The sequence below is a fragment of the Macrotis lagotis genome, chromosome 3 (genome assembly GCF_037893015.1).
Source record: "Macrotis lagotis isolate mMagLag1 chromosome 3, bilby.v1.9.chrom.fasta, whole genome shotgun sequence".
Classification (NCBI taxonomy): domain Eukaryota; kingdom Metazoa; phylum Chordata; class Mammalia; order Peramelemorphia; family Peramelidae; genus Macrotis; species Macrotis lagotis.
Window position 1 is genome coordinate 287,933,921 of NC_133660.1, and position 23,343 is coordinate 287,957,263.

A 23,343-nucleotide genomic window follows, 5' to 3' on the forward strand; every position below is an offset into this window, starting at 1 on the left:
CCTCCATGGTTAATTGTAAAGAAAAGGCAGACAAGGTGGGCAGGCTTGAATAGGTTAAGAGCTACAATATTGGATGGATTTTCCAAGTCATTGAGATCACAAGACCATTGGATTATCTCTTATGTGTTGTGAATGGAGTCCTTTAACAGTCAGGCTGCTGAAGCCTATGGACCTATGCTCAGTAATATTTTTAAATGCATAGGATTACAAAGAAAGTCAATTTTGTGGAAAAACAATGATCAGAATATTTTAAACAAATGTTCATGAACCCCAAGTTAAGAGGCTTTAAACTATTAAATCATGAAAATAATTTGAATCATCAAGAAGCCATTTTTTACCTTCTGGGCAGACAGCGTCTTAGCAATTGTAATGAATCCTGTAATGGTATACTATGGAAAGAAGGGTAATGTGTTAAGTCATCTGATTTAGCTTTCATGACCATAACATACATTTAGTTTTGTCTCCCCCCATCTCCCCAAATTCTTCCTGGCTTGATCATAAAATTCTCAAGGCAGAGAAGTTCAGTTCAGCAAAGAAATATTACAATAGGCTAAAGAAGTAATGGTAGGATAGTTCTGTGATTTAATTTAGAATGTAGTAAAGGCAAAATGAGCTCCAGAGAGACTATCATGAAGTATTGGGGAAGAGTGATAACTTTCATTTTTAAGAATCAGGGAAGTCTTCATGGAAGAGATGGTAGTTATCTTGATTTGAATAGGGGAAAATAGGAGATGGGGAAAGCCTATGCTCAGCCTGGGGCAGAGAATGATATGAGACTAGCTTTGGTAATGAGAGAAAGGCAGAACAAGAAGGCAAATAGTGAACTTCATTTGGAATGGAAAGGCAAATATAGGAAGTATGTGGGTATGAGATGGAGCTGGAAACAGGTAGTAGGGGGCCTTAAATGTTGAGATAAGGAGGTGTCTTAATAGGGAGGCAGTGGAGAGTCAATTAATATTTTTGAGGTACTCAGAGTAGTGGATTAATCTATGCCAGGGTATAATCAATGGATCCAAATCCAGGTCATCAGACAGTGAAGGGCTCCTGAAATGTATCATGGTTGTGGCCACCAGCCACATTCTTATCAATTAAGTGTCATGTCAGGACCTAGAGGCAGAAGACCTGAGTTCAAATTGCATTTCAGACATTAACTGACTATGTGGTCCTGAAGAAGTCATTTAACCCCTCTCAGCCTCAGTTTCCTCATTTGTAAAATGGGGATAACAATAGCCCCTATCTTACAGAATCCTTGGGATGATCAAACAAATTAACATATATAAAACATACTACAAACCTTGAAACACTCTCTAAATGCTGGTTATTATCATGTAGACTTCTAGAATCATAGATTTAGAGTTGGAAGGGAAATTAGGGACCATCTAGTCCAATCCCTCACATCTTACAAAGAAGGGATTGAGGCACAGAAATTTTAGTAATTTGAACAAGGTGACATAGGTACTGGCCCCAACTGGGATTTGATTATTCAGGTTCACTATTTTTCCCACTACTGTTTGCTGCCTCAGTCCTTCATATGATTTTGATTTTCCTATTTCCCCTGAACATAGGGATTGCTACAATACTCAATGACTACACAGGAATGGAAAGGCCAAGCCCTAATTTTGTTCTGCTACTAACCATATTTTGCAGAGCAGGCCTTCTATTATCTGTCTATAAACCTTTGTAGGATTACTGAAACCCAGGATTTAACTCCATTAATACAACTGGACTCAAAGAATTCACTAGGCATTACAGAGTAGTCTTTCTGACTTTATATCCAAAGTTGCTCCATTTATTCTACTTACACATATTCCTGCCCAGTATGGATATTTTGTCATATATAAAATGGGAGCGTGTGCCTTTGAAAGCCTGATTTCTGTGAAACTGTGAAATAAAAGGACTCCAAGTGTAACGATGATCAAGCCTATTAGGATTTGAAGAACCTAGTAAAGAGAAAGAGATAATGGTGAGTATATAGGTATAACATAGTCCCCCATGAATTCTACCTTTGACCAGGTCTGACTTACCCCCAACAACCTTGGCTCCCCTCTTAGTAAACTTGGCATAAAACTTTGATTTTTATAGGGAAGGGCACTAATTATTAACTTCCCTGTATGGCAAGAATCTTGGCGCATCTTTGAGTTCTCTTCTGTGGGTTTGGGTTTTAACATTGTGACATTGTTGGTGATTCTTTGCCAGAAGTATGGTAAGAAAATGGATTGATTGACATCACAGCCAAGATCATTTTTTGCTCCTCTGCCAAGTTCACTTGGTTTGTTTGACTCAATTCCTCTTTATATTGGAATCAGAGTCATTGGGTCATAAAGCAATAGAATGATAAGGTCAAAGGGTCATAGAGCTAGAGAGAACTTTTCAGAGGTCACTACCTACAGCTTCCTGTATGAAAGAGGTGAAAGATCTTCCAAGCTAGGCCATGCCCCTTGATGAATGAATGGCTACCCTCCAGCCTCTTTCAGGAACCCATTCTCCAATACCATTGACTTCTGACCAAGAGAATTCTTTTCTTGCTTAATTCATGTCCATTTCTCTGTTTGACTTTTCTGTGGACAGGTAGAATAATTTGTTAATCTCCTAATCCTCTGATCTCCTTTTATTTCATCAGGTCATTTCTTAAACTCAAGCAAATGAATTTCTCTTAAGTTTTCATTTAAATGACTACTTTCTATCTTTTAAAGGCAATTGATCCTTTCTCATTATCTCAGTAAGATGGTGCTAATGAGAATAATACACAAAACCTCAGTCACACAATCCACATCCAATCTGATAGTGTCTGTAGTGACTTCCAGATTTTAGAAAGGATATTGGTAAACTAGGGTAGGCCCATAGATGAACAAAGAGGGAGGAAGAGAGGCTTAAAAGCAGGCCATAAGAAAATTTGGTTTCAATCTGAGGAGACCTAGTTAAGAGAAAAATCTCAGGGTAGATGAGAGACAGAAGGCATGAGAAGCATCTTCAAATAATGTGAAAACTTATCTTGAGGAAATGAGATAAACTTTCTTTCCTGTTTTGCCCCAGAGGAGTTTAAAAAATCTAGGAAAAATAGGTTGTGTTTTGGGTAGGATTATTGTATTACAACATAAAGAATAAAAAGAAAACTTCCTACAATTAGACCTGCCCATACAGGGACTTGGTTGCCTTAAGGATGGGGAGTAATGATTTTTTTCATCATTAGAAGTATTCAAGTAGAAACTGCCTGCTAGAAACTTTCCAACTTTTTTATGGGCACTAACCTTGGACTAAATGACCTCTCAGGTTACTTCCAACTATGAATTTCTATTATTTTTTTTGAAGTAGATTTAGCTGAGAGTGTTCATTCTGGACCTGGAGAGTTCTGCTTTAGCTTACATATTCCATGGTAACCATGCCTGGTTTTTCCTAATACTCTCTTCTACTTTTCATCAACTTAAGGTGAACTTTGGACCCTTTTCTATCATTTTCCACCTTGTCAGACTTTGCTGTTCGATTTTCATATGCATGTAAATAAAATTCCATGTCAATAAAAATAAGATGTTTTTGCAGTGCCTTTGTATACAACTTTGACTAATTTTTTATCTAATCATAAAATCTTAGAGTTAGAACAGACTGTAGGAAGTCATCTCATCCAGTCCCTTACTCTGAACCTCATCTACTTTTTAATTCTAACCATCCTTAAATCATAGCTTTCTATAGCTAGTGATAATAGAAGAAGCCTGAATTTACCCAACAGGAAATTGCTATTGAGCTTTGTTTCCTTTATTTAGTTGGAGTCCTGTATGTCCTCTGTTTAGCAACTATATTTATTCAAGCCTAACAGTCTTTTTTTTTTTGTTTTCCTAATTTCACCCTAACTGGAATTGGTTGAGAAGGTTCCTCATGGTTTGTTTCCACTACTGATAGAGTCCCTCACTCTACCTACTGAAAGGTATTGATCCCAGGACTGATAGGGAGCTTTGACATACTCTATATCCAACCTAGGCCAATATACCCCTCTTTAGGCAATCTATTAGCCCTTCCCTCCTTCATGTTCACCATATTGATATAAATAGAGATCAATTTGGCATGATTTCCCCTGGAGCTCAGAAAACCTGGATTTAAGACATCAGCCAGATTTGGCTTCCTTAGCAACTGGAATTACAAATCTGTATTACTTATGGTTCTGTCAGAAATACCAATTTGTATTGATACTTGCATGTAATCCATCCCTCAGCATGTCCCATTACCTTCTTTATATCTCAGTCTTTATGTTGTTGGAAAATTGGCACTGATTTCCCCTCTTCTTCTCTTACAATCTTGCCCATTCCAATTTGTGATCATTTTCATTATTATTAGGTTTTGTCTTAAAATGAGCCAAGTTCTTATATTTTCCCATTCATTTGCACATGTTAGCCCTAGTTCTTTCTTAAGGTGTAGAGAATATCACTCTTTCAACTGGATATCCGTGATTATATTTGTAGAGTTAAAAAAACCTTAGAACCTATTTAGCTCAAACCCTGATTTCATAAATGAAGAAACTGAGGCCAAGATTAAAGTATTTGCCTAGGAAATCTGTGTTCCTCTTTTATGGACCAGGGAACAAATATTCACTGACCTCCAAATATTTCTTAATTGATGCATGTTGAATTGAATTTCAAACCAAATATCTCACTTTTACTTGGTGCCAACTTCCTAAAAGGACCTGCAGATCTCCCTGAAAGATATGTAGCATTAGACTCTGAGAAGTCTAAAATTGCTCTGAAAGAACCAAAAAAGCCCTTTTACATTTCTATAGGATCAGAACAATGAATCAGAGCATGGAAAGAATTTCATTCTACACTGAGAAACCTGGTTTCCAATTCTGAGTCTGTTCTGTTCAAGTTGTGTATACTTGAAAAAGAGCCCCTTAGGGTCTCCATGACTTTGCTGGTTACATGAAGGTGTTGCTCTAGATGGCTCCTCAGCTTGTTTCAACTTAAATGCTAATAAAAATCAGGCAACAGCCCTAAAAAGTGTTAATTAACACTTTCCTGCTTCTCCTTTTGTAGAGTTTTAGAGCAAGCACATTTGTTTTTATAGGAAACCAAGAGTACTACCCTGCAGCAGACCGTTTATTTTTCTTAATCCTAAACTCCTTGGACAACACTCATCTGCCATTATTTCCAAAATATCAAATGATGCTGCTAAGACATCTGCCAATTTTTGGAGCACAATGGAGTGCATTGCATTTGACCTGAAATTTCAGGCAAGTGATAAGATGTCAGACATACAAGGGACATTTTGAGATTTTTTTTTTTTATCCAGCTTTCTCATCTGATAACTGAGCTACCAGTTTCTGAGATGTTGTTTAAGATCCTACAGGGGATTAATGGCAGAACTAGGGGGAGATATCCCAACCTATGCTGTGGTTTTGTTTTTTGGGTTTTGTTTTTTTTTTTTGGTTATAACTACATCACCTTCCTTGACTGAGAAAGCGCATTGTAATAATTTGATGTAATGTTATATTGTAATTGTATTATACAATTTTAAAGTTTATAAATACAGAAAAATTGTAAAAATGTAATCATGGAAAAATTACATAGGACTCACTACCATGGCCTATTTGGCTTCTAAATCTCTCAGTCCCTCTCTCAGTTTCCTGGCCTCACACACACACACACACACACACACACACACACACACACACACACACCATCTCCTTTGAACTCCCAGATATCTTTAAGAATCTCATGACATAGAAAGCTGGAAAGTTGGGAGGCTTGCTGAAACCTCTGGAAAAGATTTTGAACTTAGTAACTCTTATATTAATCTACAACCCTCATTGGTACTCTGACTGGATTCATGGTTAGCATATTTCCACCACCTCTTCTCTCTAGACTTATTGCATCTTTGGATTCCAAAGAATACTACTCCCTCCCAAATCTTACTTCCTTATCATCTACCTCAACCCCATCGATTTGTACATTATTCATTGTGACTTCTGGATCTCCTGTTCCATAATGAAACACTTCCTCTATTTGCTGCTTTCATCTTTTGGTACTTACTGGCTTCCCTGTATGACCCTATTTAGATTCTTGGCTCCCTTTATGGCTCTCGTTTCTTTCCTTCACTCCTCCTAGACTTCTCTTTCTGCTGCCATGTTCCTGTATTTCTTCATTCAAGCCTTTCAAACTGACCAACATTCTAACCTCTAGTCTTAGTATCTCAGGATTAATGAGTACCCACCAAAAATAGCTTGATTCAGATCCCCCTGCCACCTATGTGACACATCATTGCCATGTCACTAGAAATGGACATTCTGGGGGCAGCTAGGTGGCACAGTGGATAGAGCACCGGCCCTGGAGTCAGGAGTACCTGAGTTCAAATCCAGCTTCAGACACTTAATAATTACCTAGCCCTGTGGCCTTGGGCAAACCACTTAACCCCATTTGCCTTGAACAAAACCTAAAAACAACAACAACAACAACAACAACAACAAAGCCAACAGAAATGTACACTCTGGGAAGAGGAACCAAGTCTACTCCCCTCACACACTTTTCCGTGGTCATCAATCTTCTATATATTTTGTCTTTTTCACCAAGAACTTTCACTGCTGGAGGTAAAGGAGTGTGTTACTTGTTTAAATTTCTATTCCTGTTGCTTAGTGCAATGCACAGGGTTTACAGCCCTTCCATTCCATGACTCAGTAGGCATGGTGGGTAAAACATAATATTCTTTGCTTCTTTGTGGTTCATGGAATTCAAAGTTATTACCTAGAATAAATTCTGATGGCCTTTATCTGCTAGAACCCAGGAGGACATTTTCTTTTCTTTCTCAAGTCGTTAATAACTGCTTCAGAGTCTTTATTCTATCCTCACCGCCAACTTCCTTCTACTACAACATATATATGAATCTTTCTTAACATTTTCCAGCATTCCAGATCTTTAATATATTCAATTCTCATGATCTAGTCCTCTATTACATCTCTGATAGAAACAGGCATAGCCACATACTCCATCTTGTCATCATTCACAGATGTTTCAATTACATGATCAAGAGCTCTGATTTTCCTTTTCATTAATATTTTATCTTTCCAGCTCTACCTTTGCCTTACTCCTCAAAACATACTTTTCATCATAACCATTATCCCCTTCATCTCTGAGCATTATTCTTGGTCACCAACCCAACCCTGACTACACTCTCCACCTTTACTAATTTTGACCATTGGTGAAGCAGTTCAACTCTTTGTCTATTCCTTTACCCTTGTGTTATGTCAAACCATATTAATATATTTTTTCTTCTCATCTATCTCCACGTAGACTACTGAATGGAACTGGAGGATATTATGACATCATGTTAACTGGATGTAGATTATGTTAGGTAATCTCAACTGGGCCCTCATTATAGCAACATAATTCTATCATTTTTCTCTAAATAATTCCTGATTTAAGTCAGGATCATAACTGTTCCAAACTTTTTATTCTCTTAAGCCTTTCAAAGCAACCATCCTCCAACTTTCTTTATTGAGAACTTTGCTTCACATTTTGCTAAAAATAATGAAACTATTTATCAGAAGTTCCCTTATCTCCCCTTTGTACCATCTCACATCTCTTTGTACCATTCCAAATTAGTTTCTTCCTCAGCCCTCTCTAATAATAAGATGGCTCTTCTCGTCAAAACCAACCCTTGATCTTGTTCCATACCACTTTTTTTACAACAGCTTGCTGCTTTTTTTATCCCTTCTCTATATTTTAAACTCTCTCTAAATACTGACTCCTTCCTTGCTACCTACCAGCATGCCTATCTTCAGTAATAATAATAATAACAACAACCCCTCATTAAATCTACCATGCTCACTCTTTATTGTCCTTTATCTCTTCTCACTTTTTCATCTAAGCTTGAAGAAGCCATAAACAACCAATATCTCCACCTTCTCCTTTCTTCTTTTCTTCTAAATTCTCTGTGGTCTGGTTTTCAATTGAAACTGATGTCTCCAAAGTTATCAGTGATCTCTTAATTTCTACATGTGATGCCATTTTCTTGACCAACATCTTCCTTAAGCCCTTAGCAGTATTTGACACTGCTGAGCACTTTCCTGGACATTTTTCTCCTTTCCGTGACTGTGATTTGTATTACTTTGCTCTCTTCCACTGTTCTTTGCTGGATCTTTGTCCATGGCAAAGTTCTTTTTTTTAAATATAAGTATTTTATTTGTTTTTCTAATGACATACAATAGTTTTTACCAATCATTTCTTTCATGGTTTTGAATTTTATAGTTTTTCTCCTTCCCTCCTTTCCTTTCCCCTTCCCTGGGATAGAAAGCAATCAGATTTAGGCCTTACATTTGTAACCATACTAAATATAGATTGAAATGGAAGGTGTTGCGAGAGAAGAATTAGATCTAAAAGGAAGAAAGTAAGCATTAGAGAAAACACAATGATATAATACGTAAGACAACTTTTAAAAATTGAAGATAGTAAACTTTGATCCTTCTCTGGATATGGATGGTATTTTCAATCATAAGTCTTTTAGAATTACCTTTGATTATTGTGCTACTGAAATGAACAAGTCCACTATAGTTGATCATCACTCCATGTTGTTGTTAATGTGTATAATGTTCTTCTGGTTATGCTCATTTCTCTCAGCATCAATTCAATGCAAGTCTTTCCAGGCTTTCTGAAATCCCTTCCCTCATGACTTCCTTTAGAACAATAGTATTCTATCACATTCACATACCATAGCTTGTTCAACTATTCCCCAATTGATGGACATCCCCTCAATTTTAATTCTTTGCTACTACAAAAAGAACTGCTAAGAATATTTTTGTATGTGTGGAATTTTTTTCTCTTTTTCATTATTTCTTCAGGATACAGATCCAATAGTAGTATTGATGGGTCAAAAGGGGTGAACACTTTTATTACCCTTTGAGTGTAATTCATGGCAAAATTCTTTAAGGCTCTTTCTTAGGCCCTCTTCTCTGCCTATATTCCAATGGGTTCATTATCATCTCTGTGCAGATTAATTCATTCAGTAAATATTTATTAAATGCTAATTCTATACCATACCTTCTATTAAGCATAGGGATAACTCATTTAAGGGCACATGACTCCTATGTAATTTTTTCTAACCTTCACTTCCCTCATAAGCTCCAGTGCTTCATCATTAACTGCTTATTGGATATTTTGAATTAGTTAACCTATACTCATCTCAAACTCACTGTGTCTAAAACAGAACTCATCTTTCCCTTTCCTTTCAAATCTACCCCTCTTCTGAATTTCTCTGTTTTGCTGAGAGTAACACCATCATTCCATTCATTTGGATTCACAACCTCAGTGTCCTCCTTGATTACTCTTTCTATTTCACACCACATATCTAATCATTTGTCAGATCTTATAATTTCTTCACAGCATATCTCATGTGTGTCCCCTTTTCTTAGCTTACACAATCATGAGTGGATTAAGCTGTGAGATTTCTTACAGGGTCTTTTTCCCCCTGCCCTTCTTCTTCCTCTCTCCTCTTGCCTCACTGAACAAATAATTCTTAGCAAATGAACGAATATTTCTCAGAATGTATCTTATTTTATCCCCTTGCCATATGTCCATCAGGCAGCTGGACCCCAAGGGGCAAGTATGTTTTCATTTAAACTTGTTTATTTGCTCCCCAATTTGCTTCTTTGAATTAGATTTCACTCCTAGAATATAAGACCATATTCTCAATCAATGAGAACAAAGTCAGTGGGGGGGGGAACGTTAGGAATCACATATATTGCTTCTACTGCTTGTACCCATTGCCTCCCTCCATCATTCACATGGTGGAGTTGATGCCCACTTCCCATAGGAATCATATAAAAGCTTTTTTCTTTATACCTTCAGAGATCTCCGAAATTTATTGGGTGGGGGTACACACCACACAGTTCAGGGACTTGGCCCTGGATTACATGTCCATTAGGGGCCCTTGGCCTCTCAGAACTTGGCCAAAAGGTGCCTTGCCCTAGTTTGGAAGTTTGCCATTGTCTGAGGGCCTCAGTTTCCCCTCTGTGCAAGTTACCCAAAGCGGAGAAACTCAGAAGAAAAAAGTAAATCCGTGGCTGAAACTCTGGTTGGTGAGGACAGTAGTCGACAACTTCTGTGCACAGAAGCCCAAAAGGTAAACTTAGACCTTGGAATATGAAGACATTAGATTCATGGAGGGTCAGGACAATCTGGGTGACTGAAGGTTGGGGGTGACCCTACCGTATTGGGCATAAGAGACTTGTATCTAAAAGCACTTGATCCTGAGAGGTCTTGTCAATATTTAGAATGGGAAGGGCCCAGTCCAAGGTTCTACCGTGGAAAATAAGATAGAGATACTAGTAGATAGTCCCTTAGGGAGAAGATTAAGTGATTGGAATAAGTTGCCAAAATATAAAGGGAAAAGTAAGGAGAAAATGATTGTGTATTGTTGTCTTGTATGGGGAAATAAAGATATAGGAGAAGGAACCATTTGTCTATTGTTGTGTCATATGTATTCCAGGCTAAGAGCTATGAAGGGTTAACACAGAAATAGTTATGTGCTTTAACAATCAAGATGTGCTTCAGAGCTTAGATAAGGGAGTAGCTACATGTCTGAGCTAATGAGGTGTATTCCCAGGCTCAGATAGATAGCGCATTCTGAGATAATTACCTTCTGCACTTTGTTTATCAAATCACTGTTTGGTTCTCAAAACAATCACCTAAGACATACACAAGGTATGCATGTGAAAAAAATGCTTGCTAAAACGCTTATGTAATTGGTTACGTAAATGTAGAGTATAAAAGTATGTATCCTGTAATCAATAAATGAACCAGCTTATGCATCATATTGATGTCGGCCTGAGTTCCCTCCCCCGGACTCAGCAGTCCATCTTATGGCATTGTTGAAGATTGGGTATGTGAAAAATTGAACCTATTTGTTAATGTTAACCTGGAGGGAGTAGTATATTCCAGTTTATGGCTTCTCAGGGAAAAGCTGTTTTTGAATCAGGAGAACAAGGCTAAGGAAAAGAAGGAGGAAAAGAGGGAAGAATAGGATCCCCTCCTTTTACTACTTCCCCTTACCTTAACCCTCTGCAGATTCAGAAGGATAGTGTATAAGAGATTGGGAGGTATATATTACCTGCAAGATACCCTTTCTAATAATGTTGAATGTGAGAGACTAGGAAATTAAAATTAGGTAACCCTAATTAGATGACTTATCAATGAGTAAGATATTGAAGAGTGTTATCAAATGTGATCTACTTTTGGAAATATAAACTATTTTACTGTAATGATGTCAAACCTGGAATTAATGATTGATTGCTTTAATGAGAGAAATTATCAAAGGTCATCACCCTCTGGTTCCCTGAAATTTTTAAATGATATGTTGGATCTTGCTCCAGATCTGTAGGTCCAGGTATGAAAGTAATAATGGAAAGATTATTTTGTGAAATCTAGTTCTTAATGTGTTACACTTATTACTGTTTTGTTAAATTTGGAGATCCTTAAGATATTCTAATGAATTGAATGAATTCTGGAAAGTAATAATTTGTATTTCAAACATGGCTACTAATTAAACAGGTTTATTATAGAGAATTGTTTGCATAAAAACATGCCAATTATATATAAATTGGAATTTTTGTGGTTAAATATATATATATATATATATATATATATATATATATATATATATAATCTCAAAGTTGTGGTTGTTTGCTTTGAAGTAAAAGCACCTGAGCAACATGGAAAAGACAATGATGATAATAATTTGTGATTTTTTTCTATGATAATCTTTGGCTGTTGTGTGAGAATTTTTAAAATAATTTCCTAGCCAAAGGAGGTGTTCATTTATTGTAATACAACAGGTTAGCCAAGAGGCCTCCAACATACCATCTTTATCCAGAAATAAAACAGATATGATTTCAGATAAAGGGATGTGGGTCTGAAGATTAGAAGTTAGTGCCACCAGGAGAATAGACCTTCTGGTTGAAATATGAAACATATTTGAAAGGAAGTTTTTTTTTTTTTTTTTTTTTTTTGGTATGTCAAGGAATACTTCAGATGCTGGGGGAACTTGACTGCTTTTTGAATGTTTAGAAAGTAATCCTATTTAATGTATTCTGCTGACAGGGACACTCAGAGTTTATATATGTGATATATGTATAGTGAATGGGACTGATTGGATTGAATGTGACCCCCCCCCCCAACCAGATAGTGAAGTAGATTCACTTGGAAATTTAATTAGGTAAAACAACTATTTTAGATCTTAGGACTTTTAAGTCATTTCTCTCTTTTTTTGTGTGTCAGATACCAGGATGGTCAGCAAAAGGAAATGCTACTGGGTAAATGTTATGTTCTTGGAGCCAAGGAGGCCAGTGGGCTAAAGATGTCAGGTGACAGGGATGTACATTCAAAGGGGCAGCTTCTCAGTATGGCCTGAAGTTGGACCTTTTTAATTTGATTTCTCCACAATGACATTTGGATAATATCTCACCTTGAAGGATAAATCTGGCCTAAGACATTTGACTACCCACATGACCTCTTGCCTGGACACTGATATCCAATACTTATAAAGGAACTTTCCTTTAATGTCCTGGATCTTTATAGTTACTAAGCAAAACAGAAAAAGTTTTAGGTGAATTGGATTTAATAGCCAGTTAGATAAGGTATGGGGCTCTGACACCTGCTATCAGCTACATGTTAAGATAGGAATTAAGTTTCTTTAATTTTTATTTAGAGGGGATATTTGGATAAGAAGAATGGGAAATTCTTAGGATAATTACAGTTTTAAGGACTAGTTTAAGGAAAGGAATGTGAGTCAGATAAGTATATTAGGAAAAGGAAAATATGTAGTATATAAAGGAATAGTTTGGAAAAAAATTCATTTTGTTTAAGGATGTTTGAGTCATTATTGTAGTAAGAGCAAAGGTTAAGATTGTTTTATTTTTAAACCATATGCTGGGTACTCTGAACTAAAATGATTGCTGAATGTATGTTACAAGCTTAAATCAATGTGATAATTCTCATTGGGAGTTTGCTCATGTAGTAAAACACTAATGGAAGTTTATTGTATTAAAGTGAAGTATGTGTATCAATATGGCAATAAGGCAAAATGTAAATTGTAATAAGCTCCAAAATCTCATTGTTTTGTGATGAAAACATGTGTTTTGATTTGAGTAAAATGTTAAGCAGTTTCTTTACCAGAAGACAAAGTCTCAATTAGTCACCTGACCTGGAGAGGACTTTTTGGAATAGATTCAGAAGATGCAGAAGGACATCGGATGTCTCTAGGGGAGAAGAGAAGAGAGGAGAAACACTAGACCAGTTCTGTCTCCACCATCTCTCACCTATGTATACATTGTGTAGTAAAGGGATCTATATCTGTAACCTCCCCTTGATTCTGTGATATCCTGAAAAGTCCTTTGACTTTTCCTTTTGGCAGTCGGGTCCTACCTTTTTCTAAGGTCTTTGGGACACCACCGGACACAACCAGCATGTTCAATAATGAGAGTCCAAATCAGGAGAGATGAGCAACAAGTTTTATTAACAGGCCACTACATCTCTGCCTTTGCAAGTAGACAGTCCTTTTTTATGTATGTGAGACCACTCCTCTGTTGCATTCCATTCTGGGCAGCCGGGCCTCAGCCTAATTTACACAGCTCTTCAGGGCACTGCCGGACATGACCCGCATGTTCAATAATGAAAGTCAGCCAGTGAGAGATAAACAAGGAGTTTATTGCAGGTAAATGCTACATCTCTGACTCTCATAGTTGAGTCAGGGTATATATAAGCCTAGTCCCCCTGTATACGCATTCCTCATCTCCAGGCGCTGTGAAAGTGTAGGGCATTCCACAAAAGGGTGTATCCTGGAATATGTGCAATCTTCAACAAGATAAGGATGAAAGGCAGAGAGATAAGGACCAAAACTCCTTCCTGAGACACTTCCACAGGATGAGGATGAAAGGCAGAGGGATAAGGACAAAAGGTCCTTCCTGAGAATATTCAACAAGATAAGGATGAAAGGCAGGAGAGCAAAGAGAGAGAAGGGCCAGAGCTCCTTCCTGAGTTCAGAGCACTCTGGTATGGACATTCCTGTTGTCCCAGGTCTCAATGACTCTCAGGATGAACTCCTCATGACTCTGTCTATTAACCCCTTACACTTCTTGAACTTTATTGGCCTCTCTTAGGTATGGAAAACAGTATAACTCAAAGATCATTCCCAGGCTTCCTCTTTCACACTATATGTTCTCTTTTCTATCAAGTTCAAAGGAGTAAGATAATGGTTAAGTAAAGAAGGACCAGAGCTCCTCCCTGAGTACAGAGCACACTCAGATATTGGCTGTTATCAGAGTGTTCTGACCTTGTGCAAACATCTGGGTCTCATGTTTTCTTAAGAGAACTTCATGGCCAGCATTCTTAACTTTAACCCTTTACAATATCCAACCAGCACTAAAGGGCCATTATTGGATATGTGGATTAATGGCTTATCCTCATCTTCCTGTGAACTGAGCCAGTAACTGCTATATAGGATTGGTTATACCTAAATTCTTCTTTCTACCAGACCAGGGAGGGGAAACATTTGGCTATACAATTATATGATGATCTAAGAAGAGAGAAACATAGCCTAGATACATCTGTCACTCAGACAGGAGATACCAATGGATGGGGAAATGAGTGGTCACCCAAAAGAATTATCCAGGTGTATGGTCTGGCAACTTGGGCCCAAGATGGGAGCTGGGGATATAGGACCCCTATTTATATGTTGAACAGAATAATTAGGCTCAAGCAGTTATAGAAATTATTACTAACCAAACACCTAGGGAACTAGATCTCCTGGCTGACCAAGCCACTCAGACCAGAGAAGCAGTACTGCAACATAGATTAGTGTTAGACTACTTGTTAGCTGAAGGAGGGGTATGTGGGGAAAATGAATTTATCTACCTGCTGTATTAAGATTGATGACAATGGACAATTGGTAAAAGAAATTACCAAAGATATTAGGAAATTAGCACATGTTTTGGTACAGACTTGGAACTCTCTTTTTTATCACTTTGTGGTGGTCATGGTTTGGGGGAAGTTTCTGGAAACAGATCTTCTGGTTTACCTTAATAGCTCACAGTGGAATTATCCTACTATCAATATGTTTGCCTTGTTTAATTCAACTGATAACTTGAGTAACTCAGGACAGTAACATCCAGGCAGACAAAAATGCTAATCCTAAAAGGACAGGGATGGATTCCTCTCAACACCAGGGATGGAGAAGAGCCTGAGGGCAATGACCAGATACATCAACAATGTGAATTGGTATTATGAAAATTTGAAGAAATCTCATAAAAATAAAAGAGGAGGGACTGAGTGGATTAAGTTGTGAGATTTCTTACAGGGTCACCCCCCCCCCCCCCCGCTTCTTCTTCCTCTCTCCTCCTGCCTTACCAGACAAACAATTCTTAGAGAGCAAGTGAAGGAATATTTCTCAGAAAATATCTTATCTTATCCCCTTGCTATATGTCCATGGGGCAGCTGGGCCCCTAGGGGCAAGTATGTTTTCATTTAAACTTGTTTATTTTGGGGCAGCTAGGTGGCTCAGTGGATAGAACACTGGACCTAGAGTCAGGAGTACCTGAGTTCAAATCCAGCCTCAGATACTTAATAATCACCTAGCTGTGTGGCCTTGGGCAAGCCACTTAACCCCAACTGCCTTGCAAAAAAAAATAATAATAAGTAAACTTGTTTATTTGTTCTCCAGTTTGTTGCTTTGAATTAGATTTCACTTCTAGAATGTAAAATCACATTTTCAGCTAATGAGAACAAGGTTAGTGGGGGAGGGCATGCTTAGGAATCACATATATTGCTTCTGCTACTTGTACTCATTGCCTCTCTCCACCATTCACATTGTGGATTTAATGCCCGCTTCCAATGGGAATCGAATAAAAACATGTCATACCTTGAGAGATATCTGAAATTTATTGGGTGGGATACATACTACACAATCATCACTCTAATCCAGAGCTTTATTGCCATTCAACTGTACTATTGCAATACCATTTTAATGAGGCACCTTTCACATCTCTTATCACTCCAATCCATCTTCTACATAGCTTCCAAAGTGATTTTTAAAATACAGAATTGCTATTATGACTCCTCCTTATTGAATAAACTACAATGGCCCCCTAATACCTCTAGGATCAGATAGAAACTTCTCCATTTGATATCTAAAACTATTCAGTTATGATTCATTCCTATCTTTCCATTATTCCCATTCATGTGCTCTGCAGTCTACCTGATGTGTCTTCTCCTGTCTCTATGCCTCCAAACTGGCTGGACCAAATGCTTGCATTATGCTTTCCTCATAGTTCTTATTTCTTTGAAGACTCAGCTCCAATCTCACCTTCTTTATTATGACTTCTCCAATTCTGTCCTTCTCCCACTCTTTTCTGTGTACAGGCCTACTTCTCTAAGGCAATTTTCTGTTTATTCTATATTTATCTTGTAAGTAATCTATGTATTTTTTCTCTCCCATCCCTACCCCTATTAGAATGCAAACGCCCTGAAGTCAGGAACTGTTTGTTATTTTTCCTTTGCATCCCTAGTGATCGCTGCATAGCAGACAATAGATTATACAATATTATACAATACAATACAACCATCCATTCTGTGTACTAGGGATACAAAGAAAAGTTAAAAACAATCTCTTCCCTCAAAGAGAATTCATACTAATGGCATTCTTGATAAATGCCTATTAATTAGTTGATTGATGGTAGACAGTGGAGAGAATTTTGAACTTGGCATCTCCTGGTTTATAATTCTGTAGCTTTTATTTTCTACCTGTGAACCTCACTTTCTTCTTCTACAAAATGATGTGATCAGTCATTCCACAATCATGTATTGGTACCTGTTATATATCAGGCACTGTCCTGAATTTCATGTGTTATATAACTTGCAACTATTATTATAAGACTTTCATGTCTCCCTAGTAGAATGTTGAGTTCCTGGAAGTCATGCATGTAATTCTTATCTTTGCATTTCCAGTGATGAAAAACTCAGCCCATTCATGCCTCTGGTTCTGTGCAGCCTTTGTCTGTGTTCTTCTAAAAGTTCACCACAATGAGTTCCCCCAGTGGGATTCCTCCCATTCTTTCATCATCAGGAAGGAAACTGTGACCCACTTTGGCCCTCCCCTGTCATCAACTGTTCTTGTCACATTACTGCTTACTGTTTGGAGGTCAAGTGGATAGAGTCCTGGTCTTGGAAGCAGGAAGACCTGGGTTCTAGGCCTACATCAGGTGCTTCCTCACCATGTGAATCTGGAAAGTCACTTCACCTCTCAGTTCAGTTTTCTAGCATAATAATGGCAACTACATCACAGATTGTTATGAGGATCAAATGAAATAATATAACTAAAGTGCTTTAAGGTGAAATGACAGGAAGCTTCAGAGCATATCAATTTATTAAGCAGTGCAAGTCTATTGCATAACAAATTGGGACCAGTCACCTTCCTCAGCTTTGGCACTGGACCCAGAATATGAAAAGGTGAGTCTCAGTGTGTTGGAGACCCAGAATTTTTGCACTGAAAATAATTAAATAAGATCAATTAATTAAAAGAGAACAATTAGCCAAGATACAAAATTAGGTAATCTGATTTTTAATTGGAGGAAAGATTAGGGACTTTCTGAGTTGGGAATGGGGAGCAAACAGGCATGATTACATATATACATATATATATATATTATATACTATATTTATATCTATACCATCTATAATTATATCTAAGTAGTTAGATAGTATTAGAAAAAGAAAGGTGGTAAAGATACCCAGATATTCAGGAGCAGAAAAAAAATTAAGAAAGGACCTAGCAGCAAACACTATGACTTTAAATGTCTTTAAATGAAAATGGATAGAGGATGGGAAACAAGCAGAAGGAATAAGAGATTTAAATACCATTATTTTGTTCAGTTGTGCTGACTCTTCCTGACTTATTTGGGATTTTCTTGGCAGAAATCCTGGAGTGGTTTGCCACTCATTTTACAGATGAGGAAACTGAGGCAGACAGGATGAAGCAATTCACTCAGGGTCACATGGCTAGGAAGTGTCTGATGACTGAGTTGAACTCAGAAAGAGAAATCTTATCATAGGTAATGAAGCAATATCATTATTAAACATGTATGCACTTAATAGTAAAACATTCAAATTCCTAGAGCAAAAAACCAAATGAATTACAAGGAGACAAGGACAGCAAAATTTTAATAATGGGGGACCTCAACCTCCCTCTCAGAACTAGATAAATCTAACCACAAAATAAACAAGAAGGAAGTTAAGAAGGTGAATGAAATCTTGGAAAACTTAGATATAATAGACCTCTGGAGAAAAATGAGTATAAAAAAGAATAAACCTTTTTATCAGCAGTACTTGGCACTTATACCCAAACTGACCATATCCTAGGGCATAATAATCTTATAATCACCTGCAGAAAGGCAGAAATAATAAATACATACTTCTCAGACCATGGTGCAATAAAAGTTATGTTTAATAAAAGGTCATGGAAAAATAAACAAAAAATTAATTGGAAACTAAATAACTTAATTTTAAATAATGGCTGGATCAGCAAATCATGGAAATGATCAAAATTATATCCAAGAAAATGGTAATAATGAGGCATCATACCATAATTTATGGAATGCAGCCAAGGCAGTTTTGAGGGAAAACTTTATATCTCTAAATGTTTATATGAATAAAATGAAAAAAGAAGAGATCAATGAGTTGGGTATGCAACTATAAAAGCTAGAAAAAGAACAAATTAAAGATCCCCAACTAAATACAAATTAAATATTCTGAAAAATCAAGGGAGAGATAAATAAAATTGAAAAGAAAACCATTGATCTAATAAAACTAAGAGTTCATTTTATGAAAAAAGTTAATAAAATAGATAAACCATTGGTTAATCTGATTAAAAAGAAAAAGAAAGATAACCAAATTACCAGTATCAAAAATGAAAAAGTTATGCTAACTATCAATGATGAGAAAAATTAGAGAGATAATTCCGACCTACTTTGCTGAACTATATGCCAATATATTTACTAACCTGAAAGAAATGGATGAATATTTACAAAAATATAAATAGCTCAGATTAATAGAAGAGGAAATAACATACTTAAACAATCCCATTTCAGAAAAAGAAATTGAAGAACTATCAATAAACTCTCTAAGAAAAAGTCTCCAACTCCAAACAGCTTTACAAGTGAATTCTACCAAACATTTAAGGAACAATTTATTCCTTTTCTACATAAACTATTAAAAAAATAGGAGTAATCCTTCCAAATTTCTTTAATGACACTAACATGATGCTGATACCTAAATCAGAAAGAACCAAAACAAATAAAAAAATATTATAGATCAATATGCCTAATAAACCTTGATGCAAAAATCTTAATAAAATTTTACAATGGAAAAAAAAAGGAAGAGGGGGTCTTTCCAGTTCTAGGTGTGATGTCCTATCTATTGTGCCACCTAGCTTCCCCAGAGATTTAAGTGCTAAAAGACAAATTTAACCTCATGGAAAAATAGTTAAATGAGACCTCTACCCAGGATAAGTGGAAAAATACACCTTCTTCATAAAGCCCAAGGCAGGTAAAGGGTGATTGGGGAATATCATTGTATACTAAGAATATATGCTCAGGTTAGGGACTCAAGGAACCAGAAAGAGCAAATATCTTGATGGAGATATTTGGATGACTAATATCATAGAAAGAAACTGATAGTGCGATCTTATCATCAGAGTGTAGTGGGCATTGGCCTCACTGCTTTGAGGTTCATGTAAACTCTGTTCTCTTCTCCATGTAAAATTGACCTTTGATGCCTTGCTATAGTATATCATAGATCATCTGAATAGAAAGAGAAAATAGATTAAAAGTTTGGGAAGCAGATTATTAGCCTAGAGTAAAGGCATGAGATAGAGTGTACAGTCTGAACATTTCTCAGTTTTGACTTATCTGCAGCATTTGATACTACTAGCCATCCTCTCCTGGTGACTCTGTCCTCTCCAGGTCTTTGTATAACCTGATCACAACTTTATAATCTCTTTGGCTGTTATCCAGGTCATGTCTATTTATGATACATGTCGTTCAGGGATCTGTCTGCTTTTCATCACCTCAGGTCTCGCCTGCTACCTCTCTTCTTATTCAATTTTTAAAAAAAATTATTTAAAGCAATGGAGTTTTTATTTTTATTTAGTTTTTTTGAGGTTTTTTTTTTTTTGCAAGGCAATGGGATTAAGTGGTTTGCCCAGGGCCACACAGCTAGGTAATTATTAAGTGTCTGAGGCTGGATTTGAACTCAGGGACTCCTGACTCCAGGGCCAGTGCTCTATCCATTGCCCCCCCCAACCCCCCCAGCAATGGAGTTTTTAAGTGACTTGCCCAAGGTCACACACTAGGCAATTAAGTATTTGAGGCTGTATTTGAACTCAAGTCCTCCTGACTCCAGAGCCATGCTCTGTCCACTGCACCACCTAGCTGCCCCTCTATGCATATTTCTTGATCTATAATCTCTCATCTCTCAGACTTTAGTCTTCCATCACCAATTGCCTCTGTAGATATGTTGAATTAAATGTCTCTAAGCATCTCAAACTCAACATATCTGAATTTTCATTTCCTCCCCGCTCAAATCAACCTTTCCTGAGCTCCCTAACTACTCTTAAGCAGTATCTGTATTTCGCTATCATATCATCCTTGACTACTCAGTTGCACTTACCCTACATAGTCAATCTTGTGAAACTAAGTCATTTCTCCTTTCACAATGTGTCTCATATATGATCTCTTCCCTTTCCTCACATAGCTGCCACCCTGGTGCAGACTCTCACCATTCTCATCTCTGGATAGTTGCAATCAGATTCTGATTGGTTTTCCTGATTTTATCTCATTCTAATCTATCTTTAATTCAACTTCAAAAGAGCTTCTTCAAGTACAAGTCTCAACATTGTTAACCCTTTCCTTGAATAATTCTAATAGAATAGGAAAATTTTCTGTTTAGCTTTAAATTTTTTTTGAGGGGGGAGGACCGGACTAGTAGAACACCAAGACCCCATACCTCCTCTTATCAAGTTTCAGATCTGTTTAATCTTTGGCTACCTTTTCAGCCTTCTTCCATTTGACTTCCCATATTCACCATGATCCAGCATCATTGGCCTTCTTCCTTTTCTTTGTCCATGATACTCCATCTCCCACTTTAGGGTTTTCTTATTGGTCACCTCCTATCTCAAGAGTCCCCCCTATTCCCACCTGTACCCCCTGACTTCCTTAAACGCCACCTTCTGCACAGTGCCACCATTACAACTACCTTCCATCTAAATTTACTTTTATACTATGTAAGTCTGGTAGGTTAACTTTCTCCCTTGGTGACTTTGCAATTAGAATGTTGGCTCTTCTTATTCCTGGTGTCAGTGGTAGCATGACCTATGTCAATCATATATTTAGCCTCCTTTTTTAGGCCTAGCACTTAATTTTTGGCACTAATAGATGCTTGTTGACTGAATAGTGAGGATTTCTCATAAGGTCTCCTAGACCATTAAGATTACTTTGTCTTTGTGAGACTTATAAAATGATCTTAGTAACCATCCCTAATAAATCCCTAGCTTGATGCCCATTGCTGAACAAGGACAAAGAAAGTCTAAAATATGGACTAGGATTCTTGGCTGTCTCTCCTCTGCCTATGTTCTCAAATTATTATGTCTTTATGCATCTAGTAAGCTCTTTAAATCTTTAATTCAATGCTCTACTCCAGTTTGGACTACCACTTGACCTCCATTATTAAAATTCCTTTGTCAGCATATAAAGCATCTGTAATTTCTGGGGTGTTCTCCCAGCCATTCTGTGTAATTAAGAATGTTAAACAGAGATTAAGAAGCTTGTCCAAAGTCATATAATCAATGAGAGTGACTGTTTTTTTTTGGTAGTGGTGGTGGAGTAAGTAATCTGGGGTTAAGTGACTTGCCCAGAGTCATACATCTAGTTAAATGTCTGAGGCTGGATTTGAACTCAGGTCCTCTTGCTTCCAGTGCCAAAGCTCTATCCATTATACCACCTAACTACTCCATTTGAAGATAGGTCTCCTGAACGATAAGATATGACACCTCTACATTAAAGATCTGTTTAATCTTTGGCTACCTTTTCATCCTTCTTCCATTTGACTTCTTCCCATATTCACCATGATCCAGCATCATTGGCCTTCTTCCTTTCCTTTGCCCATGATACTCCATCTCCCACTTTAGGGTTTTCTTATTGGTTACCTCCCATCCCAAGAAGAAAAAAAATGCATTCAGACCTTTGTTTCACAAATTGAAATGGTTTGCATAGAACTATTAATAATTTCATGAGAGATGGGAACGAGCCAATAAATGAACAACTGAGACAAACATTAAAAACAAGATGAATAGATGGTATTAGGCATTGTGTGATTCCCCAAAGATGGACTTGTTATATTGGAAGAGAAACAACCCAAGAACTCCACTGGAATTTAGGTGATGTCACAGAAAAATGAAGAGGTTATCTCTCACATTGGATAGATCCTTTAGAACTCATGAGAGAATACAGAAGAGAGTTACAGAATATGTTTGTAGTCTGCTTAATAGGAGAAAACATCCAACTATTTTGAGGCTGCTATGCTATAGTGAAAGACATGCTTTGGCTTTGATTCACTGACCTGGATTCAAATTCTACCAGTGATGTTTCCTTTACCTGTGTGACCTTGAGCAAGTCACTTAAGTTCCAGGAATCTTACTTCCTCAAATCTGAAATGAGGGGGTTGGACTAGATGACCTCTAAGGACTCTGCCATCTCCAAATGGATGATCCTCTCATATAATTCAGTGAAATCCTAGGACATTTTCATTATTTGGTTATGTCCAGGATACTGATGGATTGGTAAGCAGGGCTTTCTCCATTCCAGCAGGACTCCACTGGTCCCCAAAATCTCCTTACTATAGTCTATATGGAGATCTCCCCTGAACTGTAGCCTATGATGAAAAGGAACTTGAGGAAATCAGGAACTTATATTCTTACATTAGATTTAGGAAAAGATCTCCTAGGAACAGGAGGCCTCAGTTGATAAGGTAAAAATGGATTGCTTCTCAAATAAGACTTTCACATAACTGAAGCTGTATCTAGAGTTAGTTGATATAAGAGAGGGCTGGATTCTAGAATTCCAGGGCCTCTGCCAATTAATCTTTAAATTACGAATCAGTGATAATGTTTATTATTTATATCTTTGGTCTAAAGAGTTAGCATTGAATTTGACTGACATATGAATCAAAAATGTTTCCAGTTTTATACCATTGACCTTAGTTTTTATTGATATAAGCCACTGATGATTCTATACCACATAGATCATATTTAATGCTATAGGAATAATAT

General features: G+C 37.1%; 1 protein-coding gene and 1 long non-coding RNA gene across 6 annotated transcripts in view; one reads left to right on the top strand and one right to left on the bottom strand.

Moving 5' to 3' along the window:
- LOC141518965 (membrane-spanning 4-domains subfamily A member 14-like) overlaps positions 1-2,300 on the bottom strand; it is a 53,694-nt gene extending 51,394 nt beyond the window's left edge. For 2 of the 5 annotated variants that reach the window (XM_074231389.1, XM_074231388.1), the window contains exons 1-3: positions 2,025-2,297; positions 1,803-1,940; positions 339-389 (exon numbers count right to left, since the gene is read on the bottom strand). In XM_074231389.1, coding sequence (XP_074087490.1) covers positions 339-389; positions 1,803-1,940; positions 2,025-2,168 — 333 coding nt within the window. In that variant the 5' untranslated portion in view covers positions 2,169-2,297. Of the gene's footprint in view, positions 1-338; positions 390-1,802; positions 1,941-2,024 lie in introns of all 5 variants that reach the window. The other 3 variants (XR_012477323.1, XM_074231386.1, XM_074231387.1) reach the window with 3 other exon arrangements.
- The window catches only part of LOC141518969 (uncharacterized), a 205,366-nt gene that overhangs the window by 156,554 nt on the left and 25,469 nt on the right, over positions 1-23,343 (top strand). The gene's annotated exons all lie outside the window — the stretch shown is intronic.